We start from the raw sequence: 21780 nt of genomic DNA, 5'->3' as shown, positions 1-21780 counted from the left end.
TGGATTTGAATCAGCATTTTTTGTTGTTGTTTTTTTTTTTCATTTGAATCAATGAGTCAATAGGTCTGTTCGACTTGGAAAACTGCTGCACAGACCGGTGCAAGACATCACACTACCAAGAGAGCAATTCAAAAAGCATAGAGAGCTCTTGTCGGCTCTCTAATTGTGTCAAATTACTGCAATGTCATACACCTATTGACTCGGTGATTCAATTGACAGGTGAGTGTCCTGTCAATGAGTCACTGATCTGGCCAGTGTGAGTCTCTAGTTAATAATTTACTGAATTTACAAACTCATTCAAAACTAGTCAAATATTTTACATCTAGCTCGAGTGTCCAGCACTAAATGTCTGAAATTTAAGATCCCAAACCAAATGTTATGATTAAATGATGTAAATGAAAATTCAATTTAGGTCACAGTTGTTTGAGAAGTAAATAAAAATAACTTTTTAAGCCCACTTTGTGAAATGCCTGTGTATTATATTTAATTATTTTCTGTTGGTTTCCACACTTGAATTATGATTAATTATAACTTACAATAAGTACTTTTGAATTTTAACACTTAAGTGCATTACTAATGAAATATTTCTGTCCTTTAACTTGAGTGAAATTGAAAAGGAATACTTAATAATTCTACTGAAGTTATATTTCACTAGGGTATCTAATTTTATCCACCACTGATTGATCTATACACTGTAAACAAGTCTAAGAATTTGTAAATTCCTGGCTAGCCAAAAAAACATATCAAGCACCTTGGGTCATCCTTGAAAACCTGAAATTGTTGCATAAAATAAACACAAAAGCAAGCACCTTGACAGCCGTTTATATTCTTAACTGCCCAGGACCTAATGCAGCTAAAATTTAACGCCACAAAAAGACACCCTTACATTATTAACCAGCCGTAAATTCAGATGGATCAATAAAGTCTCTTTAGCCACAGGGGCAACCAGTTGATTTACAGGGACAGCTTGGCAGGGTTTCTCAAATAATGTCCTATCCTAAATGAAAGCCATAAAGAAAACGTCATCATCATCAAATCATCCCTCTGTAGTCTGGCTGATGTCCTTTGTGCTGCAATAATGTGAGGTATCCATATGCTTTCAGTGGAGTGAGTATCAATTATAGGAAAGGAAAGGTCTAGTCCAGTGGTTTCATTTATAAATGTGGTGTATACACAAAACGGGAATATAAACATGTGTACGCCACTTCCTACACAAAGGTTGGGATCTACAATAGAATAAAAAAAGAGAGAAAAAAAATTGACAGGAGAATGTGCGCAGCTGTAAATGAACTCTAAGGAAACATATTTAACTTTACTTTAATTTAACTTTAAATTTAATCATTATTAAAGTAATTAAAATGTATTTCTCACTTTTAGGTAAGTTTCTATGCTTCAGGGGTAGCATGCATAGTTGTAAAAAAATAATAATCCAATATAGCTGCTTAACCTAGAGAATGACGCATATGGGGACTTGCTTTATTATCATTTATTTTATTATTTATGTTCTTTAAAAAAAAAATTTCATACAAAGTAGAAAATGCAAGATTCAATCAACTCATTTTAGAAGAAACAATACTTCCTCTTAGTAGGTAATTAGCTTCCTCTGTTTCTGTATTTGGGCTTCGAAAGGACACGACACATAGACATACAGTAAGTGCTTACAATTTAACTTTTAATTATGTTCCAGAGAATTGTAAAAAAATAAAATAAATAATAAAAAAAAAAGGTCACTTCCAGAATCTCTCTCAGTGCTGGATTTGGCTAAAAATTCCTCCAACCAACAAAGCTGTGGATTGTGAGCCACAACCTGTAAGTATTTGTATTTGTTATAATTGATCTATTACATGCATAATGTCTAGCATTAACAGTATGTTCTAGTGAGGATGTAAACAAGGATGTAAACAATGGGAAATGCTGTTGGCATCGCTTACAGTTTAGCTACAATTTTATATTCATCAAACTGCTGGAAACAGCCACAAACTTCAGCAGCGCTGCAGTGTTTCTCTTTACAGGGGCTTTCCCTGCATTCTACACCTTCAATGACGAACTCGCAAAAGATATGTGAACGTTTCATATTACTTACACACGTTTATTCTGAGTATACTGTAAGTGAAAGACACTTGTCAGATTTTATTTTAAAGTATTTACACAACGCAAAAACGGCGCAGAGGAACTAGGAAATATGATCTTGATAATGAAAGTGTAATGTGTCATTTTAGCACTCCTTTTTTAAACTGATTTTATGTAGTTGAATAACAAAACATAGGTGTCACAAGGGAGATGTTGACAAAAGGAAGTGCGGATCCAAATGCAGGTTTATTAAACAGAATGGTCAGACAGACATCAGAGGCAAACGGTTGTATGCAAGGAATCCAAAGACATGGTCGAAAACCAGGCGAATGGTCAATACAGGCAGGCAGCAGACAGCGTAAACAAAGAAACTAGGCTAGGGTCAAAAACATGGCAGGACAATGCAAGAAAAATGCCTCATAATGTTAACTTGACAGATGAACAAGACTCTGCAATGAGGGTGTTACAGTGAGCTGTATATGTGAGTGTAATCAGGCCATGAGCACATTCATCTGTGTGAGTCTAATCAATGGGAAACTGGAACAGGTGTGAGTGTGTGATGCATGACTGGATTTTGTAGTCCATATACTGGCGGATTTGTAGTTTGTGATCTGTGAGTTTACCAGCGATCTGTAAGGATTAGATCACTGTGATTGTGACAATGAGTAAACAGCGCTCTTCCGCCTAGCCAGCTTTACTAAAGTGAAGTTTTTTCAAAAATGAATACAGATCAGTGACAATTTGTGACACACTCCCACTTTAATGTTACTTTGCATATTGTGTCTGAAATAGCGCGTAAGAATGACTTCAAAACAAAATTAGAACTATTTAATGGACTGTAAACAATGTTGTATTTTATAGTCGATGGCTGATTATTAGATTTCAATATTTAGAGTTTGCAAACAATACTTTTCTGAAATTATATTACTAAGAAAAAAGTTCATATGTGCGAATATAAATCCTGTAGACCTGTCCACAACTTCACTTGACAAAGTGCATGTCTCCATACAGTTTTCTACCTGATGAATGACATATAGTAATCTAGTGTTATAAGGTTATCTATGGTCATCTATTCGGTAAGCTTTCATGACTTCAGGATGCGTGGCTTTGGACTGCAGGGGAGGGATGTGCATTTTTAAAGTTATCTTGCTAACATGAGCATTTTGGCAGGTGCACCTACTGCACCTTTAATTAAATCATTCCAGCATATCAATAAAACATAGTGTTTACAGGAAAACTGTATTAAGTGTTCAGGCATTTATACGTATGTCACAAGCCACAAACTGTCATTATTTACTAAACACACACAGATAAGAAAAGCACTGAAATGGGATGGACATTTCTGTTTTTGAATCTGACCCTTCGGAATATGCAACTGTAGGAGTTTCTTGGTCAGTTGCAAACTTTATTAAAGGGAAGTATATGAAAGAATCCTGCAACATGATTTACTAACATTTGCTCTCCTCAAATTAGGACACAGTTATTTTAAAAAAGCATAATGTTGCGCTTGAAATGGCAGTATTGTTATTGCCAGGAGGAGCCACTGGAGAGAACAGGACATCTGTGGTAGAAGGTGGAAGACTTTTCCCACACATATATTTTTTTATCTGGAATGCCAGAGGAACTTTGGGCGACTTTCAGCTAGCTAAGTGACGGCAACTGTTGGCGTCCAACACAACAAAGAATCCTTCAACTTTGTTTTAATGAAGAACAACTTTTGTGAGCAACAGCCAATACAAGCAGTAGATCTCACGTGCCCCTCTGCCAGTTCCTCCACCAGCTGGTTGTATTCTCCATGCTGTAGACCTACACCGACCAACGTTTGCAGCAGATAAATAGCCGCAATGACAGAGCACACATTTTTTTTCTTGTTTATCTTTATAAAAAGCATTTTATGCACTGAATCCATTTATATTTAGTGTTTAACCACCACAATGTCCATTTTCATTATCAGTGAATATAGTCACAAGTGTTATCTAAGCAAAACTTACTTCTCCTTGTGCCAGCTGTCAAAATGTACATCTTGTGGACTATCTGACATAAAGTACTGATCAAACGTAAAAAGAAGTGTGAGGTAAGCGCATGGAAACTGAATAGTTCTCAAGTCTTTCATCTTTGCATGTAGAATGTTTTAGTGATTGTCTTGTGGGCACTCCCGAGCAGGCCTACATCCTAAGATGTTAATATTAGGTTAGATTTAGGTTGTGACGTCAGGTGAAAAAAATTCAATGTCTAGTGCCTAAGGACAATGTTATTTTGACGTCCAATAATGACATCAAATGACACTGATATTTTTTTTTTTTAAATAAGGTGGTGTTGGAAAGTGACCAAAGTCTAACCTTGAGACAACATCTTAATCCAACGTCATAGTGACGTAAAATACTGACAATTATTTATCAGGTATGGCAACCAAAATGCAAATCCAGTGACATGCATCTAAACAGTCTCTTGGTCAATGTGTGTAAATGCTTCCAAACAGTTTGCTGCAATTATAAAGCGCCCATTTCTTGAGGTAGCTCATTATGAGGCAATATACCTTTTGTGTGCGATTGGATTGGAGAGGAATCACAGGACAGATTTTTCTAATCCCCATAAAAAAAAAAAAAAGTAGTGACAATAGGTTGAAAGAAAGTAGTGGAGTAAAAGTACCAAAAATGAACTAAAAATGTACTCAAGGAAGAGTAGTATTTATCACATTTATGTATAAAACTACTTTGTAAATTACAATTTCTGATTGAAAACTACTCATTTACAGTAGTTTGAGTATTTGTAATTAGTTACTTTACACCACTGGGTTTGAGTTCTTTTTACAGTGCATACTGGGTGCAACTGCATTGTAAAAAGTTCTTTAGTTAAATCAAATTAACTTTTCTAGTAATCTTAACTTACATCAATCAAACTGTAGCGTACAGTCCACAGATAAAATTTCTTATGGATTTTATCACGGTCTGGTTTTGGTCAACAGAAGGTTTTACGACTCCTAGCTCCAAGAAGTCTGGATTTTCGTGACAGCTTAAGTTGTTCAGGGGGGACTGGAGAGATAAGCAAGAAAAGCTTCAAAGACATTCCTGCCCAAATACATACACACACACACACACACACACATACACACACACACACACACACACACACACACACACACACACACACACACACACACACACACACACACACACACGAGGCTGTTCTGACAGAAAGAAAATGCACTCAGAAATCCTGAAACAGCACAAAACTAAAGTGTTATGTTTTGTAAACTTTGTACCTCATTTCTGAGTTTTCTTACCTGTGTAACCTCTCTTATAACCTGTATGCCTGTGCCTTTTAGGCCTTTTTGAAGCATAAATATTATGAGGATGTGAAAAATTATGTCGATGTACTTTTAAAACCCCCATGTTTGGTACCGATGGGTTTCTGCTGACATTTTACAGCACATGATGCATATAGCAAGATCATAACTAGCATTGCTTTATTCTTTAATCCCCTGTATTAAATGCCTGTCCGCATGCTTTGGGCGGACACTCAAATTTGCATACGAGGAGCCTCGAGACAAAGAAAGGGTTCGCGCGCAAACTTTCCCCTGAAATCATTGGTCAGAATGCTGTACGGGTTGTCACGTGACCCTCAGGTATAAGCACACTTCCCCCCAAACATCTGGGCAGAAAGAGAACGTCCTAAGAAGAACATCATTGTCGGTGGCCTTCGGGCCACGCGGCTTACATACGCCGCATGGACTTTCCCGCCACGTTTCTTTATTTTCCGACAAAAGAAAACTCAGTTTAAAGTTTGCGATCGTGTTCGTCCGAACTGCATTACAAACTCCACGCATCCAGAAGGACATCAAAAGGAGTTTCATCAGGAAAAGACCCGCATAAAGAGAGAGATCCCAGGCATTAAGTCCAGGTACCTTTAGTTATGCGATTAAGCTGTGCCCCTTTTAGCAAAAAGGTGTGTTTTATAATCTCGGTGGTCCTTAATGGTGCGGGTGGAACTGAAAGTTTTGTCACTCTTTTACCTGAAATCTATATTTCCTAGCTTTACTATGTCTCTTTGCTGTTACATGTTCTATAGACCCGATATCTCCAAGTGGTTTACCTTTGTTTTGTGTTTAATGTATGTTTGTGCGTTTGTTTGTTCGTTACGTCTGACTAGTCAATAAATTCCATTTCTAATCAAATGAATTGTATTGTTTGCCTCACGAGAAAATGTCACTGAAATACAGATTACCCTGCCTAGCTATGATAAGTTGTTTAAAACTTTTGAATGATTAATCTACTTCACAAGAAGTAGCAATTAAATTCCCTTTTTCTAAATGAATAGATTACCGTGTCTGCTCGGAAGAGCGGCGGCTCTGCTTGTGTTCGTTTGATCAAATTAACAATAAATTGATCCGGAATATTAATGATTAATAATAATTCGTTATTGTTGATAATTAATATTCATAATCTGGGAATCCGCTCGGCCGCGCGAGCATGATCATTTACAATCATATGTTTGTTTGACCAAACTGACTGAAGCTTAAGCCGGAATATTAATAATTAAGAATAAACCGTTATTGTTGATTATTAATATTCATAAAATGAGCTAATTTCATGTTACAAAACAGACTAAAATAAGTTAAAGCAACATAAAATATATGATGTACTGACTTTTGTCATACATTTTTTGTTTTCAGTGTGTTACACGTTAAAAACCCCTGGTTTATTATATAAATAAATAGTAAATTTAAGATCCGTACCAACACGTTGCCCATCTTTCCTGATGCTCTCATAGTCATGCCAGTCTCTTCTCCTCAATCCGTCTGTCCAGGTATAAATGTGACCGTCATTTAAGCCCAGTGGGAAGCCCTGATGAGAAAGCGAAACATAAAACAAAAAAAATCAAGGTAAAACTTCCACACAGAATGCATTTGAAAATCAATTTAGATCTGAAATGCATTAAAAACACAATGAAAAACAACAGTAACAACATCATTATCCGAGGCAATTTAACTTTAATATGAAACGTCTCCAAGAACTCCCCGAGGTAACTTGCTCACGCCTGAATTGCCTTATAATGCAATGATTAAAACTTCAATCAAAGCAAACACACATTAAATAGTCTGAAATTACAGTAGCCAGAAACTTAAATAACCAGAAAGCTTTCCGATAGCTCTGATCCACAAACAAAAGGCAGGATTATGCTTTAGATTTGATCAACTGCATTGAAAAAGTCATTTTTTCGCGCTTATACATAAACATACATTGTGATCTCTTCGGATGTGCATGGTGTGCATTTCCCGGCTGGACATCCATCTAGGATTTAAGGGTTTGTTAAGCTCGGTGGAGCAGAATTTGTGCCAAACATCTTTTCCATCATTGCCAGCACAGCATGTTAAGGTTTTTTTTTTTTTTTTTTTTTTGCCTGGTGGACCCTTCTAATTTGGGAATGAAAAAGCATCTCCAAATGATCATGTGGAGTGATAAGAGGTGTGCGGTGGACAGTGCTTGTTTAAGTGCATCAATGTGCTCTTCTGTTGTTTCCCCACCTCTTCTATTTGCGCAACAGGCGTTTACGGGATGTAAAAAGTGTAGCACTAGAAGGTCTAAGAGGCCCCATTTGATCTACAATTTACCCATTCTCACAGATAGACCCCTGATAACAGCTCTTTTCATCGGCGGCGGGTGCTAATGCAGTGGGGATACTGGAGCACGAATAGTTTTGATGAAAGCTTTGAGAGATGGATTCTGGATGCTGTGCTTGGGAAATATGCGCAGAATACGTCTGCATGCCTTTTAGTGCTTTGTCTTTGCGCAGGCATCACCATGGAAATGCTTAGGATGAGCAAATTAGAAATGGCAGAGGCTATTCAGTCAAAATTAATCCGATGAGAAAAACACAGAGATTTTTTTTTTTTGTGAAATGATTTAGAGTGCTACTTAGCAGAGTGGATTATGGGAGGCAGGTGCTCGGATTCCAGTAGCAGCTCTGAGGATTTGGTGCGGAGTTCTTTTTTTACACTGTGTTTGTGAATAATTTAAAAACAAAAGCATTGCTTTATTAGGGCCTCTGAGAGTTTCTGTAGGAAAAAAAAAAAAAAACTTAAGAATGCAAGCACATTCCAGCCTTGCAGTTGGGAATTTCACAAAGAATGTGACACCGACTTAACAATCGCAAAAGAGAAAACTGCTGGAAGCAATGTTGGATATCACTCATCCACAGGGACATGCACGCTTCTGATGACAAGACTTTGTGGCAGAGCACAGGTGGAGCTTGCTGAGGTTATTATTGTATTGGTTGACTAAAGTTTGCTTTAAGTAATTTACATGTAGGCCTTGTCCCAAATGACTGTATTGGAAATATGTATATTTGCTTCCATAACTGGAAATATGGGACTATATTTTGCTGCCCATTTCAGTTGACACAATTTGACACAAAAATTAACTTTGCAGTTTTTTTCAAACTACTTATATAAAATGAGTTGACAACACAATTCTTGAGGGCTTTTTGAGGAACATCTTAATTGTTTTATGTTTAATCTACTTAAATCTGTAAATACAAATAAGTCAACTTAATTAAATCATGTTGCCGCAACACAAATTGATTGTGTGAAACAGCATTTTTAACAGCGCAGAGCGCAATAAGCTATCCCATTTTTACAATATTTTCCTCCAGATTCAGATTTATGAAATGAGAGGTTTATTTATTATCTGAATCTGAATCTTTTAGTTTGAAAAACTATATTCTCTTGGTTACATTTCGATCATTTGAGTGTCAAAATGTAACCCACAAGCTAGCAAACTGGTTAGTAGTCTAAGAAACACATTACCATGTAGGTCTTGTCCCAAATGATTGTATTAGAAATTCATATATTTGCTTCCATTTCAGCATTACCGGGAATACAGGACTTTATTTTGCTGGCCATTTCAGATGACACAAGCTATACCATTTTTACCCTATTTTACTCCAGATACAGGTTTAAACCAGTGTACTTCAACCCCCAAATCATTCAATACTTCTATTTTATAATCTGAATGATCTTTTATTTTGAAAAATCTTTTATTCTGAAAAGAAATATCTTCTCTTGGTTACGTTTCGTTCACTTGAGTGACAAAATTAGTCCTACAAGCTAGCAAAATGACTAGGCTAAGAAACAGATGTCTTAGGAAAGTTTCTTTGCCAAAGAGGAAAAGGCCCAGTGAAGGACCCACAAACTGCCAGGGAATGGATCCGCAACCCATTTCTCAACAAATCAGGTGAATCCAGCATGTATGTGCTATGTGTATATTTATTTATTCAGTTCTCATTCAGTTATTCACCGGAAGTCACCACAGCGGAATGAACCGCCAACTTATCAAGCATATGTTTTACACAGCCGATGTCCTTCCAGCTGCAACCCAACACTGGAAAACACCCATACACACTCTTTCACACACATAAACTATGGCCAATTTAGCTTAATCAATTCACCTATAGCGCATGTCTTTGGACTGTTGAGGAAACCAGAACACCTGTATGAAACCTGCACAAACATGGAAGAACAGGCAAACTCCACACAGAAATGTCAACTGACCCAGCCGGAGCTCGAACCAGTGATCTTCTTGCTGTGAGGCGATCGTACTACCCACTGTGCCACCGTGATGGCATGATAATGACACAAATCATAAAAATAAAGCTTCTTTTTTTTGGTCTCTTGTCAAGACATGATCTAAAATATATCTAAAACAGTAGGGATTATGCCCAGGGAAGGTTGTATAACTTTTATTTTTATCCATGATCTTTCTTTCTCTCTCTCAGATTTCACTCCCCGGGGTATCTGTCATCAGGTACTTCACTCAGGACATGTGTTAGGGCTTCCCATACCGTAATACACCTAAAACACAGATTGCTTAAGACTCGTCAATTGCAGGGAAGCATTTTCTTTCGTCAACCGCTGGGAAAGAGTTAAGCACATCATAATAGACTACCTGCAGGGGCGGACTGGCCATCTGGCAATTCTGGCAATTGCCAGGAGGGCTGGACCATTCTTTAAATGTGGGCCGGTCAGCTATTTTATTTATTTATTTATTTTTTGTTATATGTACTGTTTTACATGCAGGCAGCTTTTATCTCTTTCAAGATATGGGTATTATGATTATGATGATGATGATGATGATGATGATAATACTAATAATAATAATAATAATAATAAATGTTAAGCATTGGCCCAATCAAACAATGATCGGCTGGTTTCAAGATGGGCTGAACCAATTAGAGGTTCCGCAGGCATAATCAAAATCTGTCAAGAATGTCAAATAAACAGTAAGTGCAACACAAGCTAATTGTCAGAGATGGACCGTAAAAAAGAAAAAGTGGTGCCGAAAAGCTCAAAGAAAGCACAAAAAAAATGTCTTTAAAATCAGACGCTGCCAACTGCATAAAATTAACTGAAATAGTGTCGAAAGGGCACAGTGCAGGGGAAGGTTGTTATTTCGAGCCTCAGCTGAGTTAGTTGGTGTTTCTGTGTGGAGTTTGCATGTTCTCGTGGGTTTCCTCCTGGTTTCACTGACAAGTCTAAACACATGTGCTATAGGTGAATTGGGTAGGCTTAATTGTCCGTAGTGCATGTAGTTGAATGTGTGTGTGTGTGTGTGTGTAGGGGTTTCCTAGTGGGTTGCAGCTTAGAGGGCATCTACTGCGTAAAACATATGCTGGATAAGTTGGCGGTTCATTCCGCTGTGGCGATCCCAGATTAATAAAGGGACTAAGCCGACAAGAAAATGAATGAATGAAATGATTGCATGTTTAAATTTGTTATAAATTAGTTGTTATTGTTCCAGTCACATACATTAAATGTTTAAATATCTATTAAATATGGTAGTGCTTATATTATTTCACCATCTGTACACCAATATATGTAGTAAATGTGCGTGTCTGTGTATGGGGCTGTGTCGGTGTGGTAATGTGGCTACAGTGCCAGGGCTGATTTTTGGTCCCAGTCCGCCCCTGACTACCTGTGAGTGAGCCATAGGTGAAGACATGGAGGCTGAATGAATCCAAATGCTGGAGATTTATTAAACAAACAGCGTACATCAAACAAAGGCAGATTATAATTAATAAATCAGGAAAAAATCAAGCAAACAAAGAGGCAGTCCGAAAAAGCAAGCAAGGCAGAATGCAAAATCCAAAAAGCAGTAGTCAAAAAGGCAGGCAATAAGGTCATAACACAATGGCAAACACAACAGTACGGAAGCATTTTGAAAGGCCATGAAACTGGCAATACTTTGCAGAAAATAGACATAAACAGTAGGGATGGCTGACGTTTCAACATAGTGTCGAGATCCCGAAGCGCAAGTGTTTTAAAATACTGCACCGAAGCATAATCCAAAACATCCAAGTCAAGTGACTAAAGCGATTCAAAGCATCGATCAGTTTAGAAGCGTTTCGAGAGCTGGCGAATCTGCATGTAACTGCCAGGGTCAGAAACAAATCCTGTCTCATATGGCCTAGTGGACTGTGTGTGTGCACGGTGTTAATATGCTTCCAATGACTTTTGGGTTCAAATCCCTACTTGTACAAATACTCCAAAATCATGGTTTTATGTATTTTAATCATGTTTCTGTTTTATGGTGCAGCCTAAATAGGATACAGCTGCGGATACGCCATATAGCATCATTTTTGAAAAACTGTAAAACAATAATAAATATTTTTACAGTACTGTGATGGTTGGGTTTGGGTAGACATTAATGAAATGTAATAAATGGGTAATTTAATGAATAAAATAAATAATTCTTGATAACTTCTGGCCACAACTGTGTCTGATCTATCAACAACCCTGTTTTAAGACCAAAACAAGACATATTTATTCACAAAGTGTTTATTCGAATGTCAGACCAATGTTGAAACAAAACGATAAAAGAACAAAGCATTACTAATTGGTATTAAAGTATTTCAAAACAGCTGTTTTAGCCTAGATTCGAACCCACTATCCCCGCATGGAAGTCGGAAACCTTAACACCTCCACTAAATCTTTTGAAGGTGCACAGCTGCAAAGTGGGGTTTAATACCTGAATTTGCTAAAATGTTCTTGCTGAAGCTGTTTCAGTGCAATACATAAAAATGACAGAGTGGGGTTTTAAAACGTTTCGAAGCTTCGACAAATTTGCTTCGACTGTTTCAGTGTTTCATGAAGCCTCGCTTTGCCCACCACTAATAAACAGTGTGCTTATATAAGGTGGCTACCAGGAAGTACCACAGAGGAAGTACCCAATCAAAATTCGGAAGAGAGCTCCCTCTGGTGGACAGACGAATGGTAATCTGCCATAATCTTTACAATACCAGCCACACATGGAAAGCAAAAATAACGTCCTACAATTCGGTAACGTGCAGCAGCTGTCATCCTTGAACCAATCACCATCATTGTAAGCTGCTTGCTTTCCTTTGTTTGCTTACATTTTCTTTTGCAGTCTGAAGTGCATCAAACGTACAAAACGCCCAATTCGCACTGTGTTATTCACTCGATTTGCACTTCATCCGTGTCTGCTTACAGATTAAACAATCTTGCCCCACTTCCATGTAATGTCAGGATTGTAAGGGGGCAGATGAGACATCATTTTGAGAAACACTCGAATACATCACGATTGTTGCGTATTTAACATTTATAAGTCATGTAAAACAATTTATTTTAAATTACAATAAATATAATTTGATTACATGGTGTTGAATTTGATGTTTTATGAGAATATTAATAATTTTGGGATTATTTTGCTCTGAAATTAAGAATTTTGCTGGACTTTTTGTTGATTACGTGTTGGATTCAGCTATCGCAAAATCGCGATAAATACTTTCTATTTTCCTTGTCTTCTTTATTTGCATTGATAGTTACATCGTAGTATCATCTATGGAAGTACTGAACTGAAAAAAAAGGTTCTTTATAGTGGGAAAAAAAAACAGAAAAGAGGATATTTTAAGTATTTTTAAGTTCAATAAATGGTTCTGGATGGAACTAAAAATAGTTCTTCTATAGCATTACTGCAAAAGCCAGCTCTTAAAATGGCTATATATTGAAGAAATTGCATTCTTGCAAATTTGTGTTGTTATTTTCATTGATAATATTTCTCTTTTTTTGTCAAATTACAAAGCTGTGAAGACAAATTCGACAAATTATGAGTGCCAATAACAGCTGTGTTATTTGGTACAGCTAGAACAACATGGAAACATAACTGTTTGACACTTAAGCCAGCATGTAGACATGTTGTTCCATGCACCTGAACGAAGGTTATTTAAAAAAAAAGTGCTTATTTTTTTTGAGAAGAGCTACAATTGACAGACGTAAACACGCAGTACAAATGTGCCGAATACCCAAGTGAAGCTAAATATCTCAAACCCACAATCTTCTATTTTACTTTGAAACGCCACAAAGCTATTTACTTCTCTATGTCCAGTACACAAAATAAAACTCACTCCTATTAAGCGACAAGATTCAGTTATTCTGTTCATCATGGATGGCCTACATCAGGAGCCAAACAATGCTTCCTGTGCTCGAGAAGTAGACATTTCAAAAACATGAAAAAATAGATGCAGTATGTAGAAAACAGCACAGCAATCCACTGTTCCAAAACAGTGTGGTTAGCAGCAATCTGCCAGACACTGGAGAGCTCTGAAAAAATGGTGTTTTGGAGACTTTCAAAGAAGAAATGGACATACTGTTTTAAAGCCTCTCGTTATTCCATACACCCACATTCAGAAATACAGCTATAGCTCGAAACAAAAGTTCATTCAGGTCACGCATATGCTCGATTCATTCATGTACAGCTTTATTTAATTCATGCTTTAATTTGATCATCTCCTTCTTTCATTTTTTTCTCTTGCTCTTTCTGATTCCAATGTTATTTATTCTCTTATTATATGGCATGTGAGGCATTGTATTGAATTCTTGTATTAACATGATAGATACACTATAAAATAGTATCTGTTAATTAACAGTTTCCACATTTTGTGATTCAAGTATTTTTGATTTATTTTCGGTTGTGAATTGCATCATGTATGAGCTTCATCTCTGCCCTGCTGACTTTTGATGTTGGAAATTCAATTCGATAGTTTAACAAAGTGACTTTTATTGACATTTTAGTAGTTTGAAATAATATATTGAATAAAATCATGACATATAGAGAGATATGTTTGTAAAATGACAGAAAAAAGTACTTTTTGTAGCATAATATACAACACCAAATCAGAAAATACTTCACTATAAAAGATGTTAATAAAGTCACTTTTTCTGAACTTTTAAGGTTAAATGTTGTTGGAAAAAAAGCATGGTCTCATAATGCAATTTTTTTAAAAAATGAAAAAATTAATAAAAACATGAGTCACTAAATATGGAAAACTCCTAATTTACAGATATTTGTATGGTACAGTGTTAATGATATGTCATTCAGCTGCTTATATGGGTTACTTTAAAGGGCATGTTAAAAAGAGTTAACAAATGTTTAAAACAAATTCAATTGCCAAAGCTTCACATAAAGTACTGTAAGTAACACTTTATTGACCTAATTCTTTCACAAATGAGCGGACGCAACCATTGGAACCTTATTGGCTCTAGATTTCTGCTCTCATTCTCTTCAATTAAATTTTAGTTATAAAAAAGCTCATTATTATCTTATTACTTTTCTTATTATGTATTTTTTTAAGTATTGTCATAAAATGGTTTGTAGAGCAAGTAGTTTGACCTATAAATTAGGTTTAATATTCCTAATATTTTCCCTATATGCAAAAACCGGAATTTCTAAAACAACTGAATTTACAGAAAAAAGGTAATTAACAAGGATTTATAATAATCTTATAATACAAGTAGAATCAACAGTAAAAAAATAGATAGATTTGTTATGAATGTTAATAAGTTAAAACAATATTTACTTTAAAAGCTGCATGACATAACTCAGTAAGGACTAAAATGTTTAAAATGTTTTATTTACACATTGTAAAACACATTATAAAAATATACAAAAAGGACATCAAAAACATGTAACAATAAGCAAATGCACTAAAGAGTTTTTGAGCAAAACAAAACAAAAAAAAATTATTTTAATAAAATTAGAAATGTATAAATCAATAAAAACACTATTGCAATCTTACATATATAGGTCTAAAATATGCTGACCAGAACTAGTTTCCAGTGTCAAGCTGTGAGTAGGGGGTGGGGATCAGAAGAGCAGGATCAAGCTGAAGAGTTTGGACATGTTTGCGAAGGTATTACAACAATTTAATGAAAATAGGTCAGTGAATTTTCTCTAATTTCATAAAATAAACAACATTTATTTTCCAACAAGTGTGAGAAGGAAGGTAAGGGCTCTTCCATTTCAGTGGATTTAATCAAGTCAGAAGGGTTAGGAAGGCTATAAAGTCTACAAAATGAGAGGGTAAAGTGTGGCTGGGAGGGAGAACCCTAAATAAACCAATAATCGGACAAGGTGGAATATCAACAGTGGTAACAGTACAACCAGAGGACAATTTGCCTCCAAAAAGAGAGCTTGCGATTTTATTGTAAAAAGTTAACTAATAAATTAACATAGCCTAAGATGAATACCCGCTTTACGTTTGCTTAAAAAGTGAAATAAGAAGGCTTTATAATAATTATTTAATACACTTACCTAACATTAACATTGAGAAAATTGTTAAAAAAATGTATTTATTGAGAAAATAAAACTCTACTTTAAAAGCTTCATTAAATAACACAGTTAAGATTTTGATATTTATGTCTAACTAAAAGTTAACTAATAAAATTAACATAGCCTAAGATGAATAATAGCTTTACATTTGCACAAAAAAGTTACATAACAAGGCTTTGTAATAAATCTATAATACAATTACATAACATTAACAGTGAGAAATAGATACATTTTTTGAGAACGTTTGATTTTAATGTCAAATTGAAAGTCAACTAACAAAATTAACATAGCGGAAGATGAATAAATGCTTTACAAGTATAACAGATCTATAAACAGATCTTTAAACAGTCATAAACGTTTCAATCAATATAATGGGCAGGTTTTATGATGAGATGTTTGTGCCTGATCATAAAGATCCTAATAAATCTGAAAATATTTGGTGCTGTGATGAAAACCATTGCATATACGACAATCTGAATATGCTGAAAATGCATTTTGTTTAATATATATATATATATATATATATATATATATATATATATATATATATATATATATATATATATATATATTTATATATATATATATATATATATATATATATATATATATATATATATATATATATATATACATACAGTATTTATGCTCATAAAATAAATTAGTGTGTGTTATAATATGTTGTATTTTTAAATATTGACATGTCTGATATTAAACACAATTTGACAAATAGATGCATGGAAAGCACAAGTGGCTAATTAAGTCAATCTCTCTCTCTTTTCCCCCTTTTCTGTTTGCCACACAGGAGTTTCTGGCAGGCCATCAAGTTCTGCTTTTCTCACAGTGATTACAGTAAATTTAGCAATTACTGACTAGGCATAGACTGAAGTGGGGAAGCTCACGGCACAATGTGCTGCCTAATTAAAAGTGGTCAACAAAGCATGGTGGTGGTGGGTTTGCCTTCAAAAGTGTCACTGCCTTCGATATCAATTCATAAGGCTGCTCCAAAACAGAATCATGTTCTCTCAAAACAAAAACAAATCAAACCCTAGAAACAGTGGGTATATATATATATATATATACACTGTTAAAAATTGTCCCGTTAAAAAACAGTAAGTTACTGGCAGCACAGTTGCCAGCAAGTTACTGTTAAATTAACAGCATCTAGCTGTAGTTGAAATTTACAGGTTGTTCCTGTTTTTAGAAAATACAGCATAAAGCTGTTATTTACTACATTAACAGTAATTTAATGTCAAAATTAACGGTTAATTAATGTTTATTTGAATTTTTAACTGTAAACTACAAATATGTTATCCTGAGAAATGAACTGCTAAGAAAATGGGTATATATACATTTTTTATTTGTTATAAAAACACAGTTTAATACAATGCACACATATAGCCTTATTGGAAACATAAAAAAATGCAGTGTAACTTTAACTTTTATTACATCTTATTACACTTCAAAATTATTATTACACTTATTATATTTCAAAATTAGTGGCTATGGAAAACCAAGTAGATTTACTCCAACAATTACTACTCTGAAAACTTCTGAGTGAATTACAGAATTAGTCATTAAGAAATAAAAAAGAATGCAATGAACAGTTTAGGTATTCAAGAACATACACCTGAAAAATTACGCGACTAACACAATAAAATGAGTGCCATTAGTGAAGAGGATGTGTAAGGTGTGTGTGTGTGTGTGTGGGGACACTTATATGACATCCAACTCAAAGTCCATTAGCTTCTTTAAGTAAACTGGCAACCTTAGTGTTGACTGAATTCATTTTGTGGGTGACCTTCCCCATTCCCTTCGATAGGATGTGTCCACTCTTGGAGCCTTAGGGTTTACCAATGAAGCTCCTAAAAAAGTGCACACATTCAGAATTAGTGTGGGTTAAAGTTTATACAATAATAATGTGAAGAGAAATAAATATATGAATTTAATCGTCTAACCTCTGAATTAATTCCAATGTGCATGCAGCCTCAGCTTGGTTCTCCACATCGAAAATGTCGTAAGTTGAAAACACAGCAGCTATACCAGACAGAAAACATGGCTGGATGCTCTCTCAGATTATTTGCCCCTCAAAACTGATCATCCATTTATGAATGTAGCTTCCTGTTTTTTTCCTAAAACATCTAAAAGAAAAAAACAATGTCAGCAGTCACATGAAATTATATTTTCTACTGCCTATTTGAAAATATATGTGAGGGAAGCTGACATAATTTTACTTAGTCTCAAAGCCCTGTTCATTTAACACAATAAATGCATTAGAAAATGTTGATTGTGGACACGCCTGGACAGCCACTGAAATCAACGTGTATATACTGTGTATTGTGAAATTGTCACTGCAATGTTTGTGATTTATTTAACTTAATATTTATGATCAACATAGCTGATGTGTTAAACAACTAAAATTGAGTAATTTAGTGAATTTAATATAATGTTTTCCAAAGGTGAATGAAAGCTTGGGTAAAATATGACAGAACATTTATTTTATGTATTTGTGTATTTTGTTTTGTTTAAAAGAATTTACCATGTTTGCTAAAATACAGAGAAAACACCTTTAGTTGCATAAGTAATAAAATACAGTTCTAAACATACCAAAAAGTATCAGTCAAGGAATTGCAGGTAGTTCAAGGGTCTTTTCTACATCAGGTACAGTAGAAGATGCCTAAGACAAGAATTACAATGATGAGGAAAGAGACAAAATTAACAACCATAATGTATGCATAGCATTTTTTAATTGTATTTTCAGTTATTAGGACAATAATACCATATAGACAATAATAATAACTTTACCATGTTATCATGTTTCATTAAACTCACCTTGTAATCAGAAATCAATATCTGTATCAGAAATCCAGCTCCACTCTATGATGCAGTTAGCATGTTCACATGTTCACAGGTTCAGCGCTGAAAAGGACATACTGTATAAAACAGTTTATCGTGGTGATTAGCCAATTGTACTCGACAAAGTAGCATTACAATACAAACCAACAACAGTAACATTTTTAAACACAGCATTAGGGGAAAAATGTTTTATCAAAGCCTACATTGAAACCATATTAGGTAGCTCTTAAAAGCTAAAGCTAAAATTAACTATAAGATGACAATCTTTTCATCATGCTACCTAAATCAATACTACTTTGTTGCTACATATGTTTAAATACTGACTTTGTAGATACGCTTATAGCCTATATCATTTTTAATTATCATAGTCTGACTTACCATGTAATCAGGAAATATCTGTGTCAGAAATCCAGTTCCACTCAATGCAGATGCAGTTTGCACATTGACACTGATTTAGAACTAAAATAGATGTAAAAAAGTTACAATATCAGCATCCAGTTAGCCTATGTGCAATCACAAATGTGTATTTTGTGTAAAATTAGCTAAATAAAGGTGCACTCACCGAGTAAGTCAAAGTTAAAAGAAGCATGAAAATCCACATGTAATGGCTGACGTCTTCTGTTCAAAAAATACTGTTGATTGCTGTTTTTTTACATTGGTGTGATAAAAACAGTAAAATAATGTTAAATTTCGTCTACGTCATTTCAAAAACCGTAAAAAAACAGCAACATACTGCTTTTGACAATAACAGGATTATACTGTTAAAATTTTGCCGTAAATTAACAGCAATTTTTAACAGTGTATATATATATATATATATATATATATATATATATATATATATATATAAATATATATATAGTTTCCAATTTGGTCATTATTCTTTTATATTAGTGTAATCTACGCTGAGACATATTTTGTGTACTAATATTGCTACTATATACATAAAGGAATGCATTATAAGCTCAAAATGTGTTTAAAATAATAAATCTGCTAATATTGTATGTCCTCTGTTTTAGATAATGTATGACCTCTATTTTGTATCAAATAAGTATATTTGAACTTCATCACACCTTATTTAACCAAATATGTAAATTATTAGTATTTTTGTATTTTTACGTACTCACCGGCCACTTAGGTTAGGTACACCTTACTAGTACTGGTTTGGACCACCTTTTGCCTTTAGAACTGCTAGTCCTTCGTGGCAAAGATTCGGCAAGGTACTGGAAATGTTGCTCAGAGATTTTGGTCCATATTGATATGATAGCATCACGCAGTTGCTGCAGATTTGCTGCACACCCATGATGCAAATCTCCCATTCCACCATATCCTAAATGTGCTCTATTGGATTAAGATTTGGTGCACATTTGAGTACCGTGAACTCACTGTCATGTTCAAGAAACCAGTCTAAGATGATTAGACCTTTATGACATGGCATGTTATCTTGCTGGAAGTAGTCAACAGAGAATCACTGGGTACACTGTGGTCATAAAGGGATGCACATGGTCAGCAACAATACTTAGGTAGGATGTGGCATTGACAGAATGCTCAATTGTTACTAATAGGCCCTACGTTTGCGAAGAAAATATCCCCCACACCATTACACCACCACCACCAGCCTGAACTGTTGATGCAACGCCGGATAGATCTATGCTTTCATGTTGTTGATACCAAATTCTGACTCTACAATCAGAATGTTGCAGCAGAAATCAAGACTCATCAGACCAGGCAACCTTTGCACCCACAGATCTGCTGCTCACTGTATATTTTCTCTTTTTCAGGACCATTCTCTGTAAAGCCTAGAGATAGTAAGGCGTGAAAATCCCAGTAGACCAGCAGTTTCAGAAATACTGAGAGCAACACATCTGGCACCAACAACCATGCCACATTCAAAGTAACTTAAATCACCTTTCTTCCCCATTCTGATGCTCGGTTTGAGCTGCAGCAGATCGTCTCGACCATATCTACATGCCTAAATGCTTTGAGTTGCTGCCATGTGATTGGCTGAATAGAAATTTGCATTGACAAGCAGTTTGACAGGTGTGCCTAATAAAGTGGCCGGTGAGTGTGTAGCATATTTATCATTAAAAATAAAAAAAAGTTGATGAAATGTAGTTGAAAATCATCACATCGAGAATTACTGTCATACTTTTCTAAGACTGTTGTTTTAGGATGTTTGATTAGGCCTACAAAACAATCATTGCAAGCTAGTTGTAAAGCAGTATGTATAGCATTCATTGAATCCACAAAAAAACATGCAGGGATGCTTGATTTAGTGTTGCCACTCCTCATCATTTTCATGCCACCCCATAAATAATTTTCTAGATCCATCCCTGCCGACAAATCCATTTCAAGTTCCATATCCTAGAGAGGTCAATTTGAAATGAGTTTCCATAAATGCGATTTAAATAGGATTAAAACCTGTAACAAATCTACATTAATTAAAAGCTACTCAGAGCTGGTGTGAATGTTTTCACATGCTTTTTTTAAAATAAGGGACCTTGATCTTTGCACTGATACATTTTGATGTTGAAAATTTAATCAAGGTGAAAGTTATTGGCATTTTGTCTGAGTTGAACATGTAAATTACAGTACAAAAAATCCACTTTGTCAAACTGCACATTTAAATGTACAACATTAAGAGCTGAAAGAGCAGAGATCAAGGTCCAATAAAGCTAAGTCGAAAGAAAACACTGCTGAATCACAAGCTGACAACATTTAGTATTCATCAGGTAACCTTAGATGTCCTATTGGCAATTTGCAGAAAAAAAATCAGAACTGTACCTACTGTACAGTATCAACATTTCTAATCAATGTGCTTCAAACAAGAAATGAGACATTGTCAAAACACTTTAAATATAAGCCCTGTACACACAGTATAAACAAAACCATGCTGAAATCATAGACTGTATAAAAATATGGACATTTTGTCTATGACGCCACCATAAGTTTATGAAGGCTCACCATATAGGCTCACTCATATATATTTGAAAATGGGCAAAAATGCGAGTGTGTGTGCAACTGGAAATGCCTGGGTCATTTTGTTTATGTTTAACAATTTAAGCTAAACATGTAATTAAATGTGACTTGTTCATGTTCTGGCCACATGTTGCATGCTAAATACTGTACGCTATATTTGATTAAAAACAAAATCAATTGAGCCATGTTAGGCGTCAGACTTATGTTGTTTTTCTCCAGTAGAATAAATAAATAAATACTTTAAATATAGTCT

The 21780-nt window shown here is 35.0% G+C and overlaps 1 protein-coding gene and 1 long non-coding RNA gene across 8 annotated transcripts in view; both read right to left on the bottom strand.

The window, feature by feature from the left end:
- Nucleotides 1–21780, bottom strand: part of galntl6 (polypeptide N-acetylgalactosaminyltransferase like 6) — a 727623-nt gene that overhangs the window by 280459 nt on the left and 425384 nt on the right. For all 7 annotated transcript variants that reach the window (XM_073948271.1, XM_073948265.1, XM_073948277.1 and 4 more), the window contains one exon: nucleotides 6806–6914. In XM_073948271.1, the coding sequence (XP_073804372.1) occupies nucleotides 6806–6914 (109 nt within the window). The remainder of the gene's footprint in view (nucleotides 1–6805; nucleotides 6915–21780) is intronic.
- LOC101883643 (uncharacterized) lies at nucleotides 17031–19349 on the bottom strand. Its single transcript, XR_012407226.1, has 6 exons — nucleotides 19111–19349; nucleotides 18927–19007; nucleotides 18525–18625; nucleotides 18300–18369; nucleotides 17651–17833; nucleotides 17031–17557 (listed from the first exon to the last, which is right to left on the bottom strand). It is a non-coding gene; the product is annotated as an uncharacterized lncRNA (long non-coding RNA).

This window comes from Danio rerio, chromosome 1 (assembly GCF_049306965.1).
Source record: "Danio rerio strain Tuebingen ecotype United States chromosome 1, GRCz12tu, whole genome shotgun sequence".
Taxonomy (NCBI): Eukaryota; Metazoa; Chordata; class Actinopteri; order Cypriniformes; family Danionidae; genus Danio; species Danio rerio.
The sequence above is the reverse complement of the archived record's forward strand: the minus strand, read 5'-3'. Positions and strand labels throughout refer to the sequence as shown.